The sequence below is a fragment of the Necator americanus genome, chromosome II (genome assembly GCF_031761385.1).
Source record: "Necator americanus strain Aroian chromosome II, whole genome shotgun sequence".
Taxonomy (NCBI): Eukaryota; Metazoa; Nematoda; class Chromadorea; order Rhabditida; family Ancylostomatidae; genus Necator; species Necator americanus.
Window position 1 is genome coordinate 30,484,031 of NC_087372.1, and position 12,117 is coordinate 30,496,147.

A 12,117-nucleotide genomic window follows, 5' to 3' on the forward strand; every position below is an offset into this window, starting at 1 on the left:
CTGTTGTTGATTGTTACATCTCCTTGTTTATTAATTTATTTTATTTTTCGCATACAATGTACGATTTCTTCCAAGTGCGAAGAAAAAATTAACAATTATGAAATACAACGTTTGACAATATTTGAATGATCTCACTCGTCCAAGCGCTTCCTAGACTCTAGAACTGAGTTTTTGGGCGAGTTTCCATCCAGTGTTTGAGAGCCGGTACAGAGGTGACCTTCTCATAGTGTGCTTCGATCTAAACGATGTTAGACCACGGCATCAAGAGAACTTTGAAGGAAAAAATTGAAAGTGCGACCAACCTCTGGGAAACCCTCAGTGTACTCCGGGAACACGCTACGCATAGTAAAAACGTGCTCAGCGATGATCAAATCAGCATATGTTAGATCGTTGCCGGCGAGGAAACCTTTATCAACTTATATTCAGGCGAAAGATTATGAATTTGATAAGATCCTACCAGAGCTGCTCTTCTTGAGATAATTGGTCATGTAGCCAAGGAATCGATCACGTGCAGGGATCAAGATGTTTTTCTTTGCAGCTTCCTGAGAAAAATCTGCTAGACGGTCTTTTACAATTGTGGCAGGAGTTCTTAAACTATCATACCACATCTCCTTCAGCAAGTCCCAGGGCTGGATAGTAGTATTCTTTTATTTGAACATAGAAATCCTTGTATTGATCCGCAATTGCGTCTACAATAGCTTCTTCGTAGGGAGTCTTTCCCGCATATCCTGAAAGAATTCAGTAAAAGAACCTCGCACAAACACAATGGGACAGACAGAACCCATTTACTACGAAAATCGTCATTTACATAAGTGCAATTAGGCAACGCTAGGAGGTGTGTTACAGTCTGGTGAAAAGAAAATTCAGAATTCCATTGTGCCTCCAACGGTTTTACAGTAGGCGAGAACTTCGCCCAACTCCATTCTCGGAACAGAGGCAAGCGTGTGGCAGCGCTACAAACTTTTATCACGCGATATTGCACCAGAAATCAAGACTTTTCGATTTCGCTATAATTCTAGGCCATATCTGGGTGAAGGTTTGTGAATTAGAAGAACTGGACCGTCACAAAATGTTATTTTCAAGCGCAACATAAGCACATTTTTTTCACATAAAGACACTGTAGCCTATCAGAACAAGAAAATTAATAATCGCAATTAAATTTTTACCGAATTTTCGTGCCAAGTAGCGTGCAATAGCCAACGACTGTGGGATCTGTTGTCCATCAACTTCCAGGACGGGCATTTGCTCGAATGGCATCTCTGAAATAACGATACTCAAGAGGGCAAGGAGAAAGTGTGTGTACTAGAAAGACCTTGTCAAATGGCTGAAGTTGGAAAGTGTCTGAAATTCAGGGAGAATTGTAAAATTCAATTGTAATTGTAATTCAGGAAGAACAAGTTCTCGTACTCCGTGAAGGGGTGCAAAATTCCACCATGGAATGCTTTCCTTACCTGATCTACTCAGCAAATAGACTTAAAATCAAATCTAACAAATGATCAAGTGCAACTTACTTGGCTTATACTGTGGCCAATGTTCTTTGCTAACGCGAATGTCTTCATATTTAACACCAGCCAAGGCGAACAGCTGAACAAGGATGCCTCTTTTTTTCAAAGTTTCAATGTTCATAGTAAATAACCTTCGAATACAGATATCAGTGGCGAAAAATTGGTAAAACATAGGCAAACCTGGCGAGAAATCTCTCCGAGTCCACGTCCGGGGAAATAGTAGAACTTGTACTCCATTCTGGAAGAGAATCTCGTATTGTACCAAGCATATAAATTTACAAATTTGAGTAATCGTTTTGAGCAATGAGATAGAACCAAAAAAAGTTCACTTTATGAGCAGGGAAGAATGAGACACGATCTTTTTCAAGAAATGGTTTTGCGAGATTTTTTCAAGAAGGAAGAAGTTTTCAAGAAAATTTTCAAGAAGAAATAGTCATGTGAAAGAAAACGAAGTGATAATGTGTCTAAACAAAACGTCGTACGTTAAAAACGTAGTGTGCTTGTAGAAATCGAAGGAGTTCACGTAATGTGGCTGAGCAATCTGTGGCTGTGTGCGGTTGGCGAACGCGCACAGTTGCACGATTGTAAATGTGCGGAGACGAAAGCGTCTGGGAATGAGTCAGCCGAAATTGAATTCCTATCCCGCCAGCGTCCACGATTGTTCACCACGAATTATACGGCTTAATTTTGGATTCGCAATCGTTGGAAGGGAATTTGAATGACAAAGAATTCTCTAAACAAGAGATAAAACTATTCCAGAAAAAAAATGTAGTGTTTTTATTACAGAAGGAATGATTTATATAGTATTTTCGTTAGAAATACGACTACTGGAAAAATTCCAAGAGACTAACAAATCCACTGTATGGCAAAATGTTAAAAGCATTCACTCGAATGCATTGACATATTTTCTGCTTCCAGGGTCATTATGCAAAAATGCAGTCATTCAAAATTTCCATCGGTATTTTGCAGATATGTCATTGATTTCACTGAACAATAATTTTGATCAAAATAAAATAAAACTTAAATTCCATGAGTTCAAATACAGCGCCTTCTAGTCCTGCGACAAACGGTGATCGCTACGAGCCGAAGGAGGCTGCAGGTTTTTGCAGCATTCTTCAGGATAGCATCGGTTGATTGAAAATGTCTTAACTGAGATCTTTCAGTAGCATTTCAGAGAGATTTCCGCAGAAGTGTATAGTTTCAAATCACTATAGAGAAATGAAAGACAAAATGCTCCGATTTGCTCATTTTCTCTCTGGAATGCTCCAGAAAATTCTAGTTGAATTCAGAACTTTGATTTTTTCGCTTTTTCTGACGATATTATTCTGTACCAAATGTAAAAAATTGCGGTTACTGTTACTTCATTACTTACAAAGTTAATAATAAATACAGTAGTAAGATAATTTTAAGCAGAACTCATGTGATGTCCATAAAAATGTCCACTCTACCTAAGTTGTAGAAAATTGTGCCAGAAAGAAGTGGTAAAGTGAACATTGTCGAGATGTTCGTTAATACAAAAGTCCTGAGCTCCTGTGCGGAATAAAGTACAGAATGGAACAGAACGGCAAGTTATGTACAGCCGCGAGATGGCTAATCCTAGTTCGCAATTAGACCGACGGGTTGCACGGCGATTATCGGAAGGGCGCGACCTTCATCATCGTACTCCTATGCTTATAGGCTGCGGCGTTCCGTTGAGGCCGAACAGCAAAGTTCACTAAGAGTTAGTGACGCTAAAACGTTCCCCATCACGAGAATAATTAACTGCATTCAAGGTTAACATCGCTCTCTCATATTTCCTTCGGAAATTCTCACATCGAGTAAAGATTCTCCACATTCAAAACAGAGGAAATGAATAGTGCAAACTTTCAGGTTCCTACTTTTGCATCTCCCTCATTTTTTAGTGAATAATACTGAGAAATATTTTTAGAAAATGGTAAGCAACTCGTACTGTGTTGACTACTTGTCATCCTAGAATTCGCAATAATACAGGAAAGCATAGAGCTCTTTGCAGGCGCGACCGAAAAAAGGTGATCCAGCGAAAAATACAAATCCGTAAGCACAGATGCAAAGTGGATTGGTGATAATGTTACCAGTTAAAACAAAGCCCAATCTTCTTAACGCATTCATTCGAGAATCCATTTTATGTGGTTTCTCTCGTCACTCCCTCCTTTTGCTGTAAGGGGTTGTTTCGTTGGGTAAACTTATGCCCCCGACGCTCCTTAGGCCTCTATTCCTCGGATTTGTAGCGAGTTTTTTTGGGGTTTCACTGTGATTTTCGGAAACTATCTCCAAAACCGTACATAGGAAATTTCCCCGAATGGAGGAAGAAAAAATGCATTTAATTGGCAGAAATGTTTCGCTGCTCCAGTAGCATTTTGGCTTCCTGGTGCTCTTTCAAAGCCGTTTTCACAATCCATTTCTATAAAGTGTGACTTCCCCACAGATTTCATCTTTTTAGTTCTTCTTTTCATTGTTCCTCGCTCCACTTCACTTCAGAAACACTTCAGTGGTGGACGAATGAATGACTGAATGAGCAAAATTTAAAAAAAAAGACTACTAGAAATTCTTCGTTTCTCGTGTTTTGGAACTTTAAAACAAACAACAATCTCTTACGAAACAGGCGACAAGAATTGTGTGAAGATGATCCATCAAACAACGACGATTAATCAAATGGAGCAAACTCTTCTTTTAGCGAGGTTTTCAAAGCTCGTATCGTGCATGTGTACGATGTCATCGAATAACTATGTTCGTTTTTCTGCAGCTGAACCTTTACATCCACTTGTACATCATTGCCATCCTTGGCCGCCTGCAACATCGTACAACGTCATCATACACCATCAGCCAACATATTCTCGTACCAAAATGAGTATTTCCAGTTCAGCGCCAAAAAAGGCGGAACTGAGAAGTCCAAGTATGTATAGTCGGGTCAAAACGACATGAAGTACGATGGATATGCGGCTGCGCTCAAAGCGGTACGGCGGAGCGCAGCGGTAAGGATAGAGTGAAACCCTTACTAGCATCATCCGTGGCTGCAGTTCGCCATGGTCCCACCTTGGTCCCAACCGCTTTCTACACCGTGTCGTTTCGAGCGCAACCGCTTACGTAATTGTAGCGTGATTCATGTCGTTTGGCCCTACTATAGTTCCTTATTATCCTTATGGAATGTTAGAGACGGTGCACCTCTCGTCCTCTCGACCTTTTCTGCACGTTGCAAAACGTTTTACGCGCAACTTACTCCTTTGTTATGTGCAATGTGTTTGTGGACGCGTGCACGGCGTAAAGAATAACTTGAGGGGGCTGGGCACTGAATCAAATCAGTGGTTTTATCCTCCTCGAACGAGTCTGTCACTAATTTATCGTCATCCAAGGGGTGAAAGGCTGTTTCGGTTCATCGACCTCCAGTCGGTGCCTAACCTCTTAGCACCCGCGTTGCACTTCTACACGTCCTTTATAACAGAACAGTAAAATCCAAAAGATTCAGGAGCAGGGCTAAGGAAGGACTCAAAAACAATCGCTTATTTCAGTTCAACTTGGTTAAAAATCCCTATAGTGGCATGAGGTTTACAAGATGTCAGAAATGACCGTGATAAAAAGTATTTCTTTTTCTTGTTGCAAATTCCTTAGTTTTCTTTCACAAATCCGGCTATACAGTACGCATAGCTTAACACTTCTGACTATCAGTTCTAAATATGAAATAAATAATTCAATCAGGAATTTCCCAACAAACACAGTCACTTTTTTCCCCTTTTTCACGATTTTACATTTTTCAGAAATAAGCAGCAACACAACAGAAGGAAAACATGAAAAAGAGGTTGTTGTGGATTATCTGCAATGAACAGGATGAACGTATGCGAATTACAGGAACAATGAAAAAATACGGGAAAAAACCGCGTGAAACACAGCACAGATCCGCGGGTACGTCAGCAAATACAAGAAGTGAATGCGTGGAAAGTCGCCATTTCCAGTCCAGTACAAGTCATGGACGCAGAGCAGAATCGATTACTATCGCAAATCAAACGATATGATCTTTGCTTACCACATTCAACAGAATTTATAGTTTTTACTTAGGATTTTACTTAGTTACTTTTTTTCTTAGAGTTTTTTTTCCTAATCGAGTTTGTGCGACTTTCCTCTGGTTTCTCAGTCTTTCTAGAGTTTGGAAAATATTTAAATCAGTAAACGCCACCTGGTAGCTACTCTTCTTCGGAGTAGGTCAAACAGCTAAAACAAGCATACTGTACAATTTTCATGTGACGATGAAAAGATCTCAAGGAAATGAGTGACAACACAAGATGATGTAAAGAGAAGAGAAAGAAAAGAAAAGAGAAAAAAGAAGAATTTGCTACCGTAGGATAAGGCTTCATTTGGTACAGTTGGAGTGAAACTCAGCCTGTGTTAAATACCTTCACCTACATACATATGCGCCTACGAATGTTCCGCCATTCAATAACTGGTTCCGCTAAGAGTATTGAAGAGCTTTACATATATGGATTCATCTATTTCGAATGTCATTACATCCAAATCATTGTTTCAGTCAACTTTTGCCATCGTGCGAAGAACATTATTGTACGTAATTACTTCAGATTGACGATAACCTTGAACACTAGTAATAAATCATGGCAAACGAGCGCAGACAAAAAGCAAACGATTAGATACGCTCTTGTGCAAAATCGAACTTTGAAGGTACCACGGGGATCATACCAGGTCTTTTCTTTCCAGAGATTCCTAAGTTTCTCTGAACCTCAATTGTTCTTCTTGGAGATATTCGAAATAGTATCTTAATTTACGGATTATGTATGTACATCTGAAAGATTGCTGTTGGAGGGGTTGATAGGATTTTTAGAGCAGCAACCGAAAGATGAATGAACATAACGTTGTGTGAAGTTGTTCCAAATGCCCTGGACAATGACGTAAGACCATTTTCAATGTAGATAGGTTTCTGTTTTCACTACCCTGAACGACTATCGAAACACTGACCCAGGGTAGTGTGGCACTTGACGGGATAAACGTAGCACTGCTCCAGTCATCCTCTATTTAGGCCTCTGAAGATGGCGAAAAAGCCGAAACGTCAGGCAAATAAAGATTCCATCTAAAAACCTCGCAGGCACACTATCACAAAACACAGAGAGAATATGCCGAGGTTTCAAGACAAGAGAACATTCAAACTGCTCTGGACAATTTTAAAGGGTAGAGAGAACTTTCTGAATTACTTTAATTTGCACTACTAGGTTAGACCTATCCATTATCCAAGAAAAAAAGGACATTTCGAGGAATCAACAACCAGTCTATTCAGTGAAAGATCGCAGATGTCAAGTGAACACTCCGTTGATAATGGCCTTGAATTACCACTTTTCTCGTGTTCAATGACTACATGTAGGAAAGATGTATTCAATGATTTTCAAGGGGTCAGACGATAGATACATTCCAGACAAGCGAATGATCCAGCGCTAATAATTAACCTGAAGGTTTTCACAGCCGGTTTTTGCAGCTGCAAAAGAATCTTTCGTATTAATTGTGTCGATTTTTTGGTTTCTCATATTTTCACGTTTTTCAGAAATAAGCAGCTATAGAAGAAAAGAAACAGCGGCAAAAAAGATTGTTGTGGATTATCTACAGTAGGAGGATGAACTTATGCAAATCACAGGAAGAAAGGAAGAATATTGGAGACCGTATTGGGGGGAAAACCCCCGTGAAACACTGTAGAGATTTGTGGGTACGTCAGCGATACAAGAAGTCAGTGAGTAGAAAGTGTCATAAGTGCTTAGAACAAAGGTGGACCAAATTACCTAGTCTCATCTTCACGATAATCTTCGCACGTTTACAAAGGTACACATTGCTCCAGTTTCTTCCGGTCAAAACTTTTGGAACCTAAGATGCTCTTAGAGGGTTTCGAACACCTACCTATATTTGGTACGTGCGTGAAAGAGAAAAATTGAGGATCCTGTATTTAGGACTTAAAGGCATCACCCACGAATCGAATCTGGGGTGCGGGTTTCAGGTGGGTTATGGCTATGGGGTCGTAGATTATAGGGAAGAGGACGATTCCGGCCATTTCTTCCTAATTGTCGTAAAAAAAAACGGCCCGGAAGATGCGGCGCATGCACAAGGCTAGCACGCTAAAATAGAACTCGTAGAAACAATAGAACTTATAGAAAATAGCACCACGGAACGCTCGAAGCCGCATCTTCCGGGCCATTTTTACGGCACACCCTCCTCACCGTAAAGGCACCACCCCTTTGGTTCTATGAACCCGTATGGGCATAACCCACCTGAAACCCGCACCACCACAGATTCCTTTAAAAGAGATGCAGTAAGCAGGAGGGATATTAGGGGGCGTATTTTCTAAGGCCACAGCTGTCGCTCAGCAAGTGATGAGTTATTCAGTCGTAGCTCTTTTATTAGCAAAGTTAGTAAATTCTTTTACGCTAGACTGCCTCAATTAATTCAAAGAAATTTTAAGGTGTCTCGTTAAAGACTAACGAGAGAATTGCCGAGAAAGACTGAGAAGTAGAAAGAGTGGAATCTTCTCAAAGGAGTGGAACATTTGCAACCATCAAAATAAAGTCCCATTTTCGAAGTTGTTCCCATTTTGGAGAAAAGTGACATCTGTAGCCTTGTTGTGTAAGCACAATTATGATGGAGGACAAAATTAACCTTAAACGTGGTTCAACGTGAGAGGTCAAAGAAGGAGATATAATTGGAAAAAAACAAAGAAAAGATAGAGCCGAAGTCTTTTAGGCGTAGCTGAATCCATTTTGTGAACTAGGTAAGTAATTTTAACATCCCAAGAAATCATACAAAAGCATGAATCACTTAATTCTTGCACGGTAGCGCCAGTTGTAGTAATTCCAGTGCAGATAGAAGTGATAAAAGAAAATTAGTTTTACATTCCATAGCCATCGAAATTCATGGAAAATAAAACGGTGCTATTTGGAATGAATAGAGAGCTCACGAATACTATTGAAACATTCGTTGTTCTCCCGGATGCAAAATCGCTAATATTCTTCAAGGCATAATAGTAGAAATCTTTGAAAAAAAAGTAAAAAATAAAACGGAGCATCATGAACAGCAGAAGATTCTGTTCATACAATCGGTTGGCAATTGGGTCTTTAATGCAGAGTTCTGAGAAAATTTTCAATATCAAGTTCCTTGCAAGTGTAAATAGAGATCGAGCGTAGTTCACAGTAAATAGACCGGCAAGTATCGCAGTGAAATTTGAAACATTTCCTACAAATACAGAACGATCAAGATTGATCAAGAGCATCAGACTTATCAGTCAACTCGACAAGGCAACTCTTTGCATTCGACGTTAAAATAAAGATGTGTAAAATGAATTTCATCATTTACACAGGTGTAAAATGTTGTTCTGCCAACTAATTCGATCAATTGTCTGTTGTACATTACTTTCACACTACTGTTACCGGGACTGATCAGTCTGCTGATCCTGATCGTCGTGGTTTCTGGGGTTGTAAAATGTTTCACGGCTTTGCTGCAGTACTCGGAAGCTATGTAAAGTACAGTCAAAACGATATGAAGCATGGTGCAGTTGCACAAGCGGTTTCGCTCGAAGCGGCACTGTGGAGATAGTGGTTGGAATCGAAACTGCAGCAATAAATGGTGGTAGCAATGGTCCTCAAATCTCGATCCTAGCCGCTACGCTTTACCGCACCGCTCCGAGCGCAACCGCTTACGGAACTGCACCGTGCTTCATGTCGTTTTGACCCGACTATATTTCTTCGTGCTCTTCCAGTACAGTAAAAAGCCCAACAATAAAAATCGCTCCGGAACCAGCCGTCAAGCTAATCCTGAAGTGAACAGAAATCGGAGACAGGTGCACGAGACCAGCAACTAACTACTAAGTGTAATATGGATTTTTACGTTCTACTACGTATTTGCACAGGTGATAACGAGGGCAGCATCTCTACGGAGTTTCCCTCAGAAGTAGAAAGAGAAAATGAGATAAGATTAGTCTGGCTGATAATCAACCCACAAGCCTTATGATATTTTTATCGTGCTGACCTTGGCCTGCTGTTAGCGGAGCGTGATGACGAGCAAAGAGACAAATGAAACTGGTCCTTTTGTCATATAGTTCTTCTCTTCCTATAGAACTACAGTAATTCGAGAATATTTCCGAAGAAAACATATTGCATATTCTTGAACAGGATGTGGAAGAACATGACCGTCTTCTCAGGGAAAAAGAACACATGAATCGTTGAAGCACAATGGTGCAACAAAAGAATAAAACTAGAGCTGGTTATTAGCTAGTCACTGGTGCTATTCAATACGAATATGATGAAGAATTCGATGTGAACCAAAGAAATGAGGTGGAAAGATATCTTTACAACACAACAAATGCAGCTGGCATCAAACTTCCGACAAGTAGAGGCTTTCCATCAAATTTTTCTTGCGAAAAAAAAATCCGATTTTACCTACATTCATAAATGAGAACTACCTGCATGAATACCAATAGAATACTGTATTTGATATTTCATCCTTCTGTTTACTTTTGTTACTGTGTTACAAACGTATCCGAAAATTCTCACGTAGTAGCTGAAAACCCAGAAATCCAAAGCGAACACCTGTCTTTTGAAGAGAGTTTGTGATTGTTAAAGGTAGACGATTAGAGGAAGATGAGCGCAACCCGTAACCTACAGCACGGGCTTTACGTTTTCACTCGGATCTCTGTACTATGTCGATTCCGTGGGGTGATACCTTAAAGCCGGCATACCACGAATCTGAGGTGGTGGGGATTTCAGATGGAGTATTTGTATACGGGATAGTAGATTATGGAGAGGGGCGTGATTCCGTCCATTTCTTCCTAATAGCCGTAAAAAACGGCTCGGAAGATGCGCGCGTGCACAAGGCTGGCGCGCTCCGATCGAACTCCTTGTGGAAAATGTCGTAACTTCCGGGCAGTTTTCTGCGGCAATTAGGAAAAAATGGACGGAATCACCCTTCTCCAAATAATCTACGATCCCGTATACGAATACTCCACCGGAAATCCGTACCACTCCAGATTCGTGGGGTGATGTCTTTAACCGATCGATGAGAAATCAACGAACTTAAACTGAGTTACAACGTTCTGAACCGTACTGCTGTTCCGAAAGCTGCTGCGATCGAGTCAGGATCCTCGCCTGCTGTTGTCGGACTACAGATGTGAGTAAAGGTCTCATCTTGATCGCGTGCTCAGCTTGATTGCTGTTCCCTTGAAATCCATTCTAGCGCAGTCGCTCAGGCAACTGCACCCGGCTTCAGGTCCACACACAGAGTCGTCAACGAGTTCATTCAACTCACTGCACGTGATGCGTCTGCTGCAAAGTACATTCTTTCTATGATGACGCACACAGGCACGTTTTCTTTTCCCCTGGTCTAAAAGAAGGCACAGGTCGCACGTATCTGGTTACACACATTCAACGAGTGCTATTAATTCCACGAATTCTCCTTTGAATAATTACACGTTGCCTCAGCACCATCAGCGTCTATGTTTGAGCAAAACGTTGAAATGCTGGAAGCGGTGCCACGGCCGCTGCTGTCAACAGCGCTTTTTACCACAAGAAAAGAACAGTGACTGCCCCTACAAGTGGCTGTCTTGGAGCAAAGTAAAGAACCAAAATTCTGCGTCGCACTATCTCCTTCCCATATCTTTATAAAATTCCAGATGGTTACTTAACAATAATAGCGCGCTCATTTGCTAAAGGAGCCAGGTGGAGCTTAGCTCCTGTCGTTGCTTCACTCTATCCATCGTCAGAGTACAGAAGTTTCGACGGAGGCTGCATCAGTTGCAGGGATGCAAACGTACGAATATTTCTATTTTTTTTTTCAACGTGTCTACTTCCTATATCTTTACAAACAAAGAAATTGAGTGAGATTCAAATGTTTAGTCAAGTATTGGAATGACAGAGTACTCTTTTTGTTTTTCAACTTCAGATATTCCAGCTTCGAATTTACAGGTATTGAGAAACTCGAGAATTCGAGTTACATGGCTGTGCTTTTATCCGAAAAAAAAAAACAATTAAAGTGGTGTTTAAGAAAGCTTGAGAAGTTGCACAGTTTGCACACTTGAACTCATTTTGTAAATTATTCGAAGAGCAGAAGAAACACAGATAATCGTTTGTGAAATATGAGAGTAACAAGTAGATCAAATTTCTATTTCCACTGAGCAGGATGTTTGAAGAAATCGAGAAGAAAATCTTAACCGCATGAACATAAGCGGACTATTCCAGAAAGTTGCCAATGAAACAAAACAGCCTTTTCGTTTTTTGCACAATATTTATAAAGCATGGACATTCTCACAACCTCAACAGACAAACTTCACAGAACAACGTTCTTTTTCTCACATAAAACTCTGAGAAGGGAAAACAGCGTTGTTGGAGGTAAAACGTCACCAAATGGCAATAGTTGAGCATTTCATTAGTGAGGCAAGCGAGAACCCGATGCAAAGAATTGATTAACATTGAAAAAAGAGTAGAACAAACAATCACAAAACATAATAAAGTATATGATATGGCACATAAAAATATACAGTGAGCTTTTCGAGTACACAATGAAGATACTCGCTTTGAGCGAATCCTAAGTATCATAAGTAGGAGCGAAATTCCTAATTTACGGATGC

At 40.4% G+C, this 12,117-nt stretch overlaps 1 protein-coding gene across 2 annotated transcripts; it reads right to left on the minus strand.

The window, feature by feature from the left end:
* Positions 1-157: 157 nt before the first annotated feature.
* On the minus strand, positions 158-10,678 carry RB195_019960 (uncharacterized protein; the record flags this gene model as incomplete). 2 transcript variants are annotated; one of them, XM_064188050.1, is made up of 9 exons in its annotated part: positions 158-238; positions 303-406; positions 458-542; positions 604-728; positions 1,167-1,259; positions 1,512-1,584; positions 1,686-1,743; positions 9,500-9,605; positions 10,594-10,678. In XM_064188050.1, the coding sequence occupies 9 exons, from the start codon at positions 10,676-10,678 to the stop codon at positions 158-160; spliced, it is 810 nt and encodes a 269-aa protein (XP_064043930.1). The 2 variants fall into 2 exon arrangements, with proteins under 2 accessions (XP_064043930.1, XP_064043931.1); XM_064188049.1 differs by lacking the exons at positions 9,500-9,605; positions 10,594-10,678 and adding an exon at positions 6,483-6,532.
* Between the last annotated feature and the right edge of the window lie 1,439 nt (positions 10,679-12,117).